The following is a 14,477-nucleotide window of genomic DNA, read 5'->3' as shown; positions in this document are numbered from 1 at the left end:
TTCACACACATCTTTAACACGGCAGCGCAGAAGATCTGTACAGTCACCACAGTTTCAAGGTGGAGACACAAGATCAGTGTCACCAATTCAGTATCTGACCAAACAGAAGGACGTTTCTGCCCAATGTGGAGAAATTCCCTTACCTGAGATATTGGGTTCACAGGAAAAGGACAGACGGACAACCATAAAAACATTATGCCTTTGCTGTCGCCAGCAATGTCCCCAGCTCCTCCTTTTCATGCTGTGTCTGACTTATTAGTGTCATTTCTGTTTACCATTGATGCTGCTCTGTTCTGTTCCCGGGGGTCTTTGCTGCTGCTCTCCCTGCCTTAGGCTTTCCATGTAGGCGCATGGAAGGGCAGGGAGATTTGCTCTCCCTGCCTTAGGCTTTCCATGTAGGTGCATTGAAGGGCAGGGAAGTTTGCCCTATCCGCTTTAGGCTTTCCACATAGGCGCATGGAAGAGGCTTTCTGTGTAAGCCCAAGGAAGGGCAGAGAGGCCCCAGAACAGAGCCATACTGCCGAATATAATACAGCAAATGGAAATAAAGTTTTCTTTGACTAAAGTGCTCCTGACTGAATTATATTTGTATGTGTGATTGAAGCAGCTAAACAACATTAGCTCAAATGGGTAGCCAAAAACCCAATTTTATACATCAAAAGAATGTCATAAAAATAAACTCTTTGGCAACCAGACCAGGCCTCTAATTGAGACAGGCCTTTATTTGTCAAATGTGTAGCCACACAGGGCTTGTAAAAGGGACTGGCCGTTAATTAGGACGAGGTTTTAAATTGAAGTTTTACGGTATGTCATGGTGTACCTTGTAGATTTTAATATGAAGCAGATTCTCAATAAATAAACACAACACAGACACAGGGGATACCACAGAAATTATAGTCTTGTAATTCAATGTATTCACATTACAACATCCACATGGTTCAGTTTGTGACAACTTCTAATGATCTTCAAATATATTCACTGTATGATACATAATACCAATATAGGCACTTCCAGTAAGTCTGGCAATATTGAAGCTACAGTATAGTGTCTAAATTACAAAATGGTAAAAATAAATAATGTATATCTAAAAGAGTTTTTGTAGTTTTAAAATTTCTTTACTGTACAGCATATATGTATATTGTACAAAATGGAGCATCAACCTGCAAGAAAATTATTTTACTTTCACAAATACTGTGTATTTGGACATATTCTTCCTCGTGTAAATATTAGTACATGTGGTAAGTGCAAGGTACTAGTGAGAAGAAAGCAATTATTTAATCATGTGTCAACTATATAAAAATACTCATCTCATTTTTTTTTACATAATTGTAAAGCTTGTTTGGTTCCCATGGTTACAATTATGCTTCATGTGTGAATAAGTATGACAATCAAATAAAACCAATTAAGACATTAAAAAAACACTATCAAAACTGATACATCAGCTGAAACGCAAGTGTTAACTTAAGACTGCTGTGACTGGGGGCAAAATGTGTACATAGTCCACTCTTTAAAAAAAAAAAAAAGAGATCACCAACAAACAAACACAGTGGACAGAATCCCATCTCCTTCAAAGATGAGGTACGCTGTGTGATGAATACTCCACTACTGTTGCCAGTGAGGATCTCCGATCTGCACGTTAAGCAGATCAAAGAGGAAGCGCAAGGAGAAATATGCAATCGAACCCTCTGCGAATAACAATGTCATCTGAGTATCTGAGGAGAACTGAAGAACTACTCACTGCATCATTTACCCTTCATTATTTCATCACCTCTACTCGTGAGTAGAAGCAGCCTCTACTCAAAAGTCTGCGAGCCAAATACATGCAGGACCGAGTCACATTAGAGAGGCCGATGGAAGAATTTAAACACACACATACACTATCTTTCTCTCTCACACACACACTGTATACTGCATGTATACATTCACAAAGCAGGAGGTTTGGAGAGTTGATGTAATCGTATAATTGTACAACCTGGAGGCTTGAAAAAACAAACAAACTAGAAGTGGAAGTTACATCATCCAAATAAATTACTGTCTGTCTGTGCTGTATTGAAGAGCTCGCCAACATAACATTGGTGATATCCAGGGTTGGGTAGTAACAGATTACATGAAATCGGGCTTATGTAATCAGATTACAAAAAATAAGTTGCTATTATCAAGCCAAATTTCATTAAAAAAAAAATTGAGCATAGCGTTAGTTCAGACAGGATGCGATTTCAAGCCCAGCTCACATCCCAGCTACATCAGCTGCTCTCAAACATCCCAATCAACTGATGGAGCAGCTGATTGATGGAAAGGAGTCAGCTGATAGATCACATGATTCCTTTCTATGCAACCAATTGGCAAATCTCATTCAGGGTGCCCTATTTAAACTGCTCTGGTCTGCCTTATTGCTGCTTCTTCTGCAAGCCGCTTTGCAAACTGCCTCCACCCCAGCTCCTCCTTTTGCTGGGTCTGACTTATAAGTGTAATTTCTGTTTGTCATCGATGCTGCTCTGTTCTGTTCCCAGGAGGTCTTTGCTGCTGCTCTCCCTGCCTTAGGCATTTTATGTATGTGCATGAAAGGGTAGGAACGTTTGCTCTCTCTACCTTAAGCTTTCCTCGTTTGCACATGGAAGGGCAGAGAGGTGTGCTCTCTCCGCCTTAGACTTTCCATGTAGGCGCGTGGAAGAGGCGTTCTGCGTAGGCCAAGGAAAGGCAGAGAGGCCCCAGAACAGAGCCATACCGCCAAATATAATACTGCAAATGGAAATAAAGTTTTCTTTGACCAAAGTGTTCCTGACTATAATGTGTAATTAGATTATTGTAAAGAATTACTTGATTACATTTTGGATTACGTCTATAAAAACCTTAAAATTATTCAACCATTTTTCATAATAACCATGTGGCCTTTGATTAAACAATGACAGCAAACAAAAAAATGTATACAAAAGAAACAGCATCCCTCGTGTTGTAGAATACACACAGTACACCTTTAGTTTGTGCCAGCACTATTTTTATAAGGCTAATTTAATGAACTGTAAATGCTGAAAATGCATTATATTTGCACTGAAAAGGTCATATTATGTGGAACTCAAATTTTTGTGGCTGCATCAATTTTTTAAGTATAAGGTGCAATATGGTCAAATGAATTTAATTTTGAAGTAATACAGAAGTATTCAAATTACTTTTTTTGTATTCCGATGGATTACATCACTAAATGCAAAAATTGCCATATAATTTCTTTTTGAAACAAACTAAATTTCAAAGTGATCTGACCCAACCCTGAATCAGGTTTTATCAAAATGCTGAATAAAATGTATCCACATTGTGTCTGTAATGTGATTATAGGTCATTAGGGATGACTCGCAGGCAACATACAGCAAACAGCAGACATGTTGATGTTGCTCATAATACGTGAGGCAACACACGATCATTAGAAGCCAGAAAAAACAAAAATGTTCAGTGGCTGCTAACAAGTTTGGTCTCATCTAAATGACTCTCTGTCTGATGCCTGTCTAATCAGTGGGTCAACCAATTATCTTCAACTTGTGTGGTCTACACTGCAGTTCCTGAGCTCCTTCTCCACCCCCTCTCCACAGTGTGACAGAGTCAGGGCAGCAGTTAACAGGCCATTACGGATGTAGTGCGCTATTCAGCACAGCCAGGAACATTGGATGGTAATAGAGCATGTTAATGCAGGATCTGCAAGGATACAAGTACATGATGTTCTATACCCAGAATAATTTCAATAACAGGAAGCTCTATCAGATCCAGGTTGACTTGTGTGCTGTGCAGCTTTTTACAGATCAGTTTAACGAAACACTTGACCCCAAATGATCATTTATGGGTCATATACTCAACCTTGTTACATTGAATATGGAAAGAAAATTCGGTTTTCCAAAAAAGGCAAACATTCTTGACGAATTGAAGTCATAAAGGTCCACATTTAACAACAGCAAAACTTCAAAACATCAGTTTACAAACTCTCACACAACTCATACAGTATAATCACCCAGTCCTCATCCCTAGGTTATGGAATACCAACACGTTATCACACCCCTCGGCACGCAATATTGATGCCAAAGGCACCCTTTAGCATCTTCATTATACTCACCAGGCTTTCAGCTAACTCCAGTGTAAACTCATTTGTGGCGAAACTTGACATTGAGTACAACAAATGTGGTATAAAGAGCAAGAAAGTCTGCGTACAGAGGGAGGAAAGGGAGGTGGATGGGTCAAACAAAACTAGACTCTCACCCAGGAGAGTGCAGTTTGTGTCCCATGTGAAACCAAAAGTCAGTGTTGTTTGAACATGATGTTACATAACTTACGTATGGGCTTTGTGCACTGATGTCACACATGACATTTTAGATCAAGTTACGTTATTGTTTTCTAACAAACAAAGCCCCACACAGGTCATGCTGGGGCTACCTGTATGGGTCCAAAATGGGCATTTTATCTCGGGCCCAGTGGGGTAAATCCACCTATATGGGCAATTGTCATGAGGCCAATATGGAACACGTGAACAGTCCCATATAGGGCCCATCATTCAGCCCATTTACTACCCACATGGGTCCAGGTTTTAGCGAAAACGCGTGTTTCACAAGTATGACTAGATAAAGAAGACTTGGATTATACTGCACGAGTTGTGTGAGAGTTTGTAAACTGATGTTTTGATACATGGTTTTGCTGTTGTTATACGCAGTTGCCTATGACTTCAATTAATCAAGAATGTTCGCCATATTTGGGTTCTTTGTTCACTGTGGAGGCATGCAAGAAAAACAAAGTTTTCTTCACAAAGTCAAGGTAACACAAGGTGAGTAAGTGATAAATATATGATCATTTGGGGGTTGAAGTATTCCCTTAAAGGAATGAGATTATGGAAGAGAACAGTGGTACAGTATGAGATGAGACACCAGCGCATAAGAGATTCAGATGTGCATGTAGGTCATGAGAACTCGACAAGATTAGCAGTGGATAATTCATTACATATTGCCTCACTGCACTCATGTGTGACAGAAAGTTGACCTGCCAACTCAGTGCAGAGCACTTTACTTATTCAACTCAAGCTCGACTAATGGTCTCTCAAACACCATTTCTATGTAAATGTGAATAATTGAAGCAAAGTGGGACCTTCTACAGATACATTTTGCATCCTACTCTCAGGCTACTGTGCAGCTGGTTATGTAACTGGTTTACCTTGTGGCATTTTCTCAGTTGAAAATAGGGGCTATCATGTAGACCCACAAGTCATGTGCAGTAATGTCATTATGCCAAATTCCATTTCTAAATCATATTTCAGAAACAATGTCTGTTTGAAACTCTTGAGGAGCACTTTCTCATTGCTATTTTCATACTTACTACCACTTTTTTTAAAATGTTCACATGGATTGTGAAGCACTAAAAAATGATGTAAAGAAATGCATAATAGGTAGACAGTGTCATGTCTGAATATAATCACATTGTGCCACTATAGCAGTTACTTTGAAAAATTGACAGGACACCAAATTTGGTTTGTTTATTTGCCCCTGGGTGAGAGTAGTCACACTGCAGCTATCTGGCTTTTTACACCCATCCCAACGACATGTTTATGGATGCCTCTGTGTGCTGTGATTGTACTCATCACATTGAGCAGTCGAGGTTGGATGCGGACAGGATAAGGACGTCATGATCAGGACTTTGTGTTACACAGAAGAACTGCCAGAAAGTCAGGTGATGTAGTGTAAAAAGTGACACAGTCCACAGAGGCAGTAAGATGTGGTGATGAATGGGGTTCAAGTCGCATGTGAGTTAACACTGGCTGATTATCTTTTAACTTCATTGACTTATTATGTTCAGTTTTTGGGATGTTTGAAGCTGCTGAATGCTTAAACTGTGTACATAAACTTTAACAGAGTAGCTGAACAGACCCGTACTTGTTAATGTTATGCGTTAATGTTGCTAGGACGACCAGTCAGTGAAGATTCTCAGTCACCCAGGTCATGGTAATCATAAGTGCTATATCATAGGCAATTGAACTTGCTTGAGTTTCTTGGACGTGTTGCCTTTCATCCAAGATGCTTCTTCGGTTCTTCCGTACCAGTCTGTTAAAACTGAAGAAACCTCTTGGATGAGAGGTGAAACGTCAAGTCCAGTGGCCTACAATACAGCACTTAAGCTTAGGACGACCAGGAATATACACCCGGGTTGTACCTAGCCAACGTGGCAAGACTCTGTGGCTACGAAACCCCTGGATGCAAATAGCATCTCCCCACAAAATGTTAGCACCAATGTTTGGCAAAATTCACATGGACTGGGTATAAATGTCAGAACATCGGGCAATGGGAAATTCTTAATGATAGATTTGATGTTTAAAGAGCATAAAAATGACACATGCTGCTGTCATCAGGGTGATCTCAGCCGTCTCTGCCACTGCACTTCATGTCCATTACATTAAAGAAGGAGTGATCTTTTCTACTGGCATCAAACAGCTGCAGCAGTTAGCCTCAGAGAAATATTTCAGCTCTCACAGACTTGCACCAACACTTTTTTATCAACCTGGACTGGATTTCAACCACATTTTTTCCTCATGTGAAATAAAAAAAAACATTTCTTGCAGAATAACTTCTCTGTGTGTCATCACAGCAACAGATGTGATTTATCAAATTGGACGTTGACTTGCAGAAGAACTCCGTCCAACTGATGCACTCTGGAGTCCTGTCTGCGCCTAATTCTGAGAGAATGAGTGTCTCCCTGAGGTGCCAGGAGAGGAATTCAGACAGATTCACTCTGTCTATCTGCAGAGATGTTATAATAGCCAAAGCAGAAAAGCAGGAGGTTGTGAAATAAAGCTTCAGCGTTGCTCCAAGTCTTATATGAACATATTCTAAACTAGCTTACTATCCCTGCATATTTGTAACGTACTGTCCTCACAGGTGATACAGATGTTCGCTTTGAATTTCAACAGCTGAGGTTTTCCTGAGGGTTAAAGGTCAGCATCATTTGCAGGTTTTTATATAAGGACCAGCAAGTATAGAGTAAAATACAGCAAACTGAGTCCAAACACAGAGTCAGAGAGTCAAACATGGATAGAAAAGAAAAGGGACAGTGTAATGGTTAGTCTACCTATGGCCACGTTCAAATACCTTTTTAGGATTATCCATTTTCTTTATGTTTTATGAATGTAGGGTTAACTGTTTTTTCACCTTATTTTTCCCATTAACACTTTGGTAGTATTGGTTTATGCTCTGCGTACTTGTATTTCCTTTTTGGTCTTGTATTCAGCACAGATTCATCTCAAACTTCTCTCTGCTGCTTTGTCAGTGCAGACCTCTGCACTACATTTGCAGCAGTGAACCCTGTAATGACCACTATATCCAACTGAGGGCTGGAGGCCAAAGATGGCATGAATACATCTGATAAGTCTATCTATGTCCTCTGCAGAAGAATTGTGCATTTGAGCACACTAATTTAAACATGCAAACCCACACACGCACACAAATACAGAGTGTAAGGAGCCTCGAGTCTCCTTCCTTAGAGTAACATGGCTACACCTAATGGTATAAAGTACTTCATTTGGCAACAAATGCAAAACAAAAACATGTATAATCATTTGAATTTGTATGCTAAAGCCTATGGGTGAGTGATTCATTTTGGCAGAAGTTGAAAGGAATAAAAGATATGCCGATGTTCCTCATTTGATTGACTCCCTTTATAATCCATATATAGAAAAAAAACATATTATAGTCCATGTGAGACCTCAAAAACTCTCGCTAAAATTGAAACACAAGTACAAGTAACTGTGGTGTCTATATATAATTGCATTCAGAAAATAATTATATATAAATTGGCAGCAAATTTCTGCAGTCCTGTGTTACCACATTGGGTTGAGGTCTGTGCAAGTCAGTCTTCCTCTTCTCTTGACAGTAGCAAAAGAGTCTGTATCCCAAAGTACACAAATAATCCTGTATTGCAATATGGAAAGCTCCTTTAAATGTTTGGTGAAACCAGATATTCAGATAAAATGTGTAAAGCACAAAATTTCCCACCCTGTTTTTTTTTCTGTATAGGCACACATTTCCCAAACATCTACAGTGTTGTGTCTAAGTGATGTGCTGGCAAACACAGGAGTCAGTTGGTAGGATAAGAAAACAAGAAATACTTCTTCACGTCCTTGCCCTGACTGACGCCATATTTCCCATGGGCTGTTTCACTGTGGGTCCCCCTCCGCTAGTTCCTCTGGAGGTTTAGAGTCTTCCTGCGGAGACACGGGCCACTCTGGTTCCTCCACCCCTTCCTCTGGATCCTCTCCTTCTACTAGCTCCTCTCTGCTGCCTGGCTCCTCTTCCTCCTCGTGAATAGCCAGGATTGGCTCAGCTACATTATTTAAATGGACAGAATCTGCTCCTTGGCCCTGTTTCTGGGTCTCCTCTGCGATCACCTTCTTCCACATCTCGTGGTTCTCCAGCAGGTGGTGGGTGATCTCGCAGAAGACTTTCCTTCTCTTCTTGGGCGTTACTTTCTCTGGAAAACAAACAAACAAAAAAACATGATTGAAAACTGAAAAGCAACTTAAAACAGCTGTCTCATCAGCAAGCAAACCCACGGCCTCAAGGCTTTGCACAGTAATTGGTCTTTCTGTCAGACTGTGGTCAGACAGAGTTACACAAGAGTAGTTCCCAATGCATCCACCAGTGTCACTCCTTGAACATCTCTCTTTTCTATTTCTTTATTCAATATAAATATTAAATCTGGGCGGGATGGATATGTTGCATAAATTACAGTATAAATACACTCTACAACATGTTAAGAGCTACTCCCAGACTGGTTTAGAGGCTTTCTAAAAACAGCACTTCCCTTTGGCTTTCCAATGAGCTCTCATTAGCATTAATAGCATACAGTATTCTGACCAGAGGCTTTGTAATCTGATGCTGAACTGCAATGTCTTTTTAAGTCACAAAGATCTGCTAAACTTATTTATTTCCCATCGTTCAGAGGACAAGCCACTGTTTAAAGACATATTATGCAGGATTTTCCCAATAATTTTGATGTTTTTTGGTGGGCGGGGCTTAGCTGGAGGCAGAACAATTCTCCACAGACGTTACCTAGTGCTAGCTAGCAAGTTCCGTTGGCTTGTTTTAGACAGTGGAGAAACCACATTCAGAAATACCCATTCTGAGTGCCGGAGCACACTCTGGCACAAACTGGACTGTTCGTAAATTTGGAACACTGTCAGAATGTACTGTTCTGTTATTCAGAGCACCGCACTCTCAGGGTGGCAGAGCGCACTGTGGGCGGAGACAAAGCAGCAGAGCGCCGAGAAGAGTTAATGTGTGATTAACTTAACCGTTCATTAATTTATATAGACATATGACGCTTCGTTTCTTCGACCAACAGGGCTCTCATTTTAGTGTAGAGAGCCAGACTGAATTTATGAACGCACCATGTCAGGTCACTCACTCTCCAGGACCGCAAGTGTTACTTGAATAAGCTCTCACAGATCAATGGGACCAGACTGGCAGGGTCCATGTCATTGGTTCGACAGCCCATTGGTTCGACATCCCATTAGTCCGACTGTCTGCGGTGCTGAACGGCTCGCGGCGGGCGTATGGTGCGCCGCGACCGGCTTGAGGCGGAGCAGGCTCACGGCTTATGTGTTTGTCACTTTCTTTTTCATTTTAACCCACACCATGATCTTTTCCTAAACCTAACCAAGTGGTTTTTGTGCCTAAACCTAACCAGACCTTAACCACAGGGCATCATGATGATTTCGGAACGGACTTCGGAACAATGAGTTTAATATGGTCGGAACAATGGGATGTCGAACCAATGGGCTGTCGAACCAATGGGCAGTTCCCGACTGGCCGACCCAAATGCTCTCCCTGAGTAGATGGATGATGTCACAGGAAGCTTTGCGGTTGAATACTTACAAAGGAGGATGGCACTTGAGCGGTTTTCTCCAGTTTGTTTTGCTATTGAAGCTAACGTTAGCTTTCGCGCTAAAAAGTTCTTGTTACAGAGAAATCCAATATTCTTTGTAATAACTCCCCAATTTCCAATTTCCCCAACTTTTTCCTTAACCTGACGATCGCCTCTGTCCAGTCCTTTCATCTTATTGCATTTAACCATAGCTGTAGTCGTTTTTGTTGACGGGCAATGGTGGTTTTGAGCCACGACTCCTTCTATTCTGGCTCCCAATAACACAACAAGACAACATTTTAAGACTCCTATGTAGCCTACAGCCCTGTGATGGCAAGTCGTATTTTGCCTCCAGCTAATAAAATGACATCATCATGGCATTGGCCCTAAAATGGTCTATATGGAATAATACAAAAGTAATCCCTCTCAGTCATCACTTATGACTCACTAGAGGTGTGTGGCAGTGTATTTATCTTTATAGACTCTGCCCTCTGTCTCTATTTTCTTTTTTTGGTCTTAGGCGTTAGTTTAGAACATTCATGGGCATGTTCACCAGCCAGGAACAGGTAAGGTTGGGGCTTTATGAAAAGGCAGCAACAGGACCGTAAGCAGCATCCATGCAAGAGGAATCTACAAAAATCACGTGCACAGCACCAAAAAAACCAAAACAAAAACTTTTAGCTTGTCAGTTGACTAACTTGGCAGAGATGGCTGCCATCTTGATTTTACATAGATTATTATATTGTGGTCTTACTGCCACTAGATGTCACAAAAAACATCCCCAAACAAGGACAACAGACCCCAGTTAAGCAGAATGAAGGATAAGGTCCAGTAAACCCAAACTGTAATGTCCTCATATGGGGACACAGGGTCTCAGGAGGATATTTTGCATAATTAAATCCATAAAAAGAGAATAAATGTCATTAAAAACTATTTCTTACAAAGGCAGGTATTCTAGGCTACATGTTTCTCATCACTACCAGTTTGTGCTTTTCAGGTTTATGGTTTTGTTTTAGATCAAAGTACTTACGTGATGCTTCAGAGCTGGTGGACGTGTCTTCCTCTGCAGTATCCTCCTCTTCCTCTTCTTCCTCCTCAGTCTCCGTGATCTCTGGCTCCTCTGCCTCAGGGTTGGGCTCCACCCATCGTCCAGGCATGAGGCTGGCTGAGTCGTAGGAATTGCACAGCGGTCCTACGATGTGCGTGATGAATGATTCCTGGAGTTTGGCCAACTGCGGTGCCGCTCGGTCCATGAAGGGGCTGATGGGAAGGCCCAAGGTGGACTCCTCATCGCCCTACATAAAGCATGACCCATATTAGTGCATGAATGTCATGACATGGCGTAATTCACATTTCACCAGTGAATACGTGGGTTAAATTCCAGGGTTAAGTCTAACAGTTCTTTAACTATTTACATCAAAATAATTTGAGTCTAATAGTGTAAGAATGTGAAGTCTGGTGCCCACTGCATTAGAGAGAGAAAAATTATTTGAGGCAGAGCCAGAACTCAAAACATACAGTATAGTGTGACAGATGGAGTAAAGGAGGGAAGCCTAAAACCGGGCGCAGACATCAGGACTCTTGCACAGCTTCACAATTTATTCATACCACTAATGTTTCAGTCCTCCTGGACCTGCGTCAAGAGTGTTTAACACCATTATTTCCAACACTGAGCTCAAATAGAAACTGCTCCACCCATTTCACAGGTGTGCACAGGTGTGCACAGGTGTGAGGGAATTACTCAGCTGTGGGTGTGTTTCTTAATAACTGACAACAGCCTGTGCGCCATATGTCACATATCCTTCAAACAAAAGAACAAGGATCCAGGAAAAACATGGGAAAAACCTAGAAAAGTCAAGCTCCTTACACCATGCTGAGCAAGAGCAGTGTGCAGGATTTTCAGTTCAAACACTCAAGTGATATTTTCCAATGCACCTTCATCTGAGACAGTTGGATGTGTAAATACATTTCAATCCCAAAACATATTAAACAAAATACCTTCCTTGTAAAACTATTTTAAAACCAAGTGCTGCTCTACGTGGTCATTGATACATCACTAGTATCACATGATTCACACAGACCAAAGCGATACTGCGTCATTGCCAAGGCTGTGTCCCCTCCTGGGGGAAAGAATTGTGCTGTCACATAAGGAGAGAAACAGGCTGTGGGTTAACCAAGACTTTCACTCTGACATTTGAGGCACATGAAATATGTGAATTTTGAATGTCAGTGTGGTGAATGGTTGCTGGTGACAGTTACTACTGATGGAGAGCTCATGTTAGTTTGAGTGGGAGGCTGCTGCAGCACAATCATACAGTAAAGCTGCATCAAACTGTCGTCTCCAACTAAATCTCAGCCTATAGATCCAACAGGTGGCTATTTACAGGTTTGTTGTTTACAGACAACACTAAGCCTAACGATACCTGGGGATTCAATCAAAAACACAAATTGGATTGAATCACCAGGTATCATGATCTGAACATAAGTAATATCCAGCCAGTGTGTTGGGTCATTGATCTGTTTAGATGTGGAAAGCCTGAAGGGACATGACGGCAATCAAGTTTAATTTATTAAGGGATCAAGAACGCTCAGGTTCAGACAAGGTCAAAATACAATTATTGGATATGTCTGTAAAACAGTGGTTCCAAACCGGTGGGTCACAGGTCCACTCTGAATGGACCACAAGTGACTCACAAACAGACAGCTACTTGACAGAGACAGCAAACTAGCTCAATGACATGGCCAAACCCAAGTATGATGCCGAATGTATTCAACTGTGTGGACCTTGAACTAATGACTAAGGAGAAATCTGGACCCTGTGGCTGGACCAGTTGGGAACCACTGCTGTAAGACAAACGTTTGTTTACCGAGAATACATACAAACATGTCAAAATTATAATGCAAACACATGTCAGATTGCATTTACATTTACAGGATGTTTTAATTTTTAAGGTCTTTCAGCCTTGATGTTTTGCAAAGTACCCACACGTGCTGGTCTGGTTTACTGGCACATGTAGCTAGTAAAGTTAGCAAGTGCTAACAGTTTACTGATCTGCAAATGCCGGCAAGTGCATGTTTAATAATGTTTAATAATGTTTAGCTGTATCAATATATCGGCCTATTAATTTTAAACTATTTGTCATGGAAATGGGCTAAAACAGTGTGGACATGTTTTGAAAAATCATGGTAAAAATATGTGGGAACCCTGAGACATAAAAATGAGTCAAAAGCATCCATGAACGTAATTTACATAGTTTACAGTAAGAGGGTTCCTGGTTCGAACCGGGGTGGGGGGTTTGAACTCCAGGGTGGAGGAGTCTTTCTGTACAGAGTTTGCATGTTCTCCCTGTGGCAGCGTGGGTTTTCTCCCGGTACTCCGGCTTCCTCCCACAGTCCAAAGACATGCAGGTTAATTGGTGACTCTAAATTGGCCGTAGGTGAGAATGTGAACATGAATGATTGTCAGTCTCTATGTGTGATAGTCTGGCGACCTGTCCAGGGTGTAACCTGCCTCTCACCCAACGTCAGCTGGGACAGGCTCCAGCCCCCCTGTGACCCCCAACAGGGATAAGCGGTTACAGAAAATGAATGAATGAATTGCTAGACACTGCTGCCAGTTATTTAATTCCATGGACTTTTTCATCATTTAACTGTGGTTTTATTTCTGGCCTGTATGACTTTGAATTCAGCACATGGCTTTAAAAGAGCTAAATGATCGGTCAGTTTTCCAAGTATAAGAATATAGATTATAGTGTGAAGGCTGAGGGGCAGCAGCATGTGTGTCATCTATGACGTCTGTATGGATGGCAATGAATAAGAGCAACAGCAAGGTTTTCAGGTTGCCTTGGTAACTGACCCCAAGTGTCATCCCATACACTTAACAGTAGCATGTCTTTGTCCCTGCCGAGCAGCAAACTGCTAATGTAAACACAATGAGAGATCTGAGGAGGATCTGCATCTTGTTGGACATAAACAAAGAGAAGAAGGAGCTCTGAGATCGAGATGTCACCATGACGACATCCTATGTTAGCTTTCCCAATGAATGTCTGATTTCTCTGAGATATACTATCTACTGATATGAATAAAATGGTCAGGTATATTTTAATTGAGCTATCCAAATAAATAAAGAGGGTGTAGGATTAACATTATGTATTAAGTGTAAGCCCAGAGATTCTTTCAGTATTGTGATACAGACACTCAGATCCTGGTTCACAGTTCACACATGATAATCAGTTTAGGAAAGCCTCTCAGCATGGCGGACAAATCTTATCCTCGAGGCTCTGTCGACACGTTCTCTTGTGCTCCATGACGAACTCACTGTGTATGATGGTTTGTATGATTTGTATACGTGCCTGAACATGTTCTGTATTGCTGCTTTTTTCAAGGTTGTTGGACTCTCAAGGCTGTCAGCGGAACGAGCAGATGCTGCTCCACCTGAATAACAGTTGCCTGGGCAGCCTGCTTGCGTCATAACACCACGCAGCGCTAAAACTGCTGTAACTGAAGAGCCTTTCTCCTGCGAGGCTCCAGCGCTCTGTGTTTCCGCCACACAGACCTCAGAGTGGCTTGTAATAAGCCGGTTGTGTCACCTAGATGAA

At 41.4% G+C, this 14,477-nt stretch overlaps 1 protein-coding gene across 3 annotated transcripts in view; it reads right to left on the bottom strand.

Annotated features, from left to right (window-relative positions):
- Positions 1-892: 892 nt before the first annotated feature.
- pde3a (phosphodiesterase 3A, cGMP-inhibited) overlaps positions 893-14,477 on the bottom strand; it is a 121,069-nt gene continuing 107,484 nt past the window's right edge. For all 3 annotated transcript variants that reach the window (XM_050073573.1, XM_050073575.1, XM_050073574.1), the window contains 2 exons: positions 10,910-11,174; positions 893-8,484 (listed from right to left, as the gene is read on the bottom strand). In XM_050073573.1, coding sequence (XP_049929530.1) covers positions 8,171-8,484; positions 10,910-11,174 — 579 coding nt within the window. In that variant the 3' untranslated portion in view covers positions 893-8,170. The remainder of the gene's footprint in view (positions 8,485-10,909; positions 11,175-14,477) is intronic.

This window comes from Epinephelus moara, chromosome 20 (assembly GCF_006386435.1).
Source record: "Epinephelus moara isolate mb chromosome 20, YSFRI_EMoa_1.0, whole genome shotgun sequence".
NCBI classification, from domain to species: Eukaryota; Metazoa; Chordata; class Actinopteri; order Perciformes; family Serranidae; genus Epinephelus; species Epinephelus moara.
The sequence above is the reverse complement of the archived record's forward strand: the minus strand, read 5'-3'. Positions and strand labels throughout refer to the sequence as shown.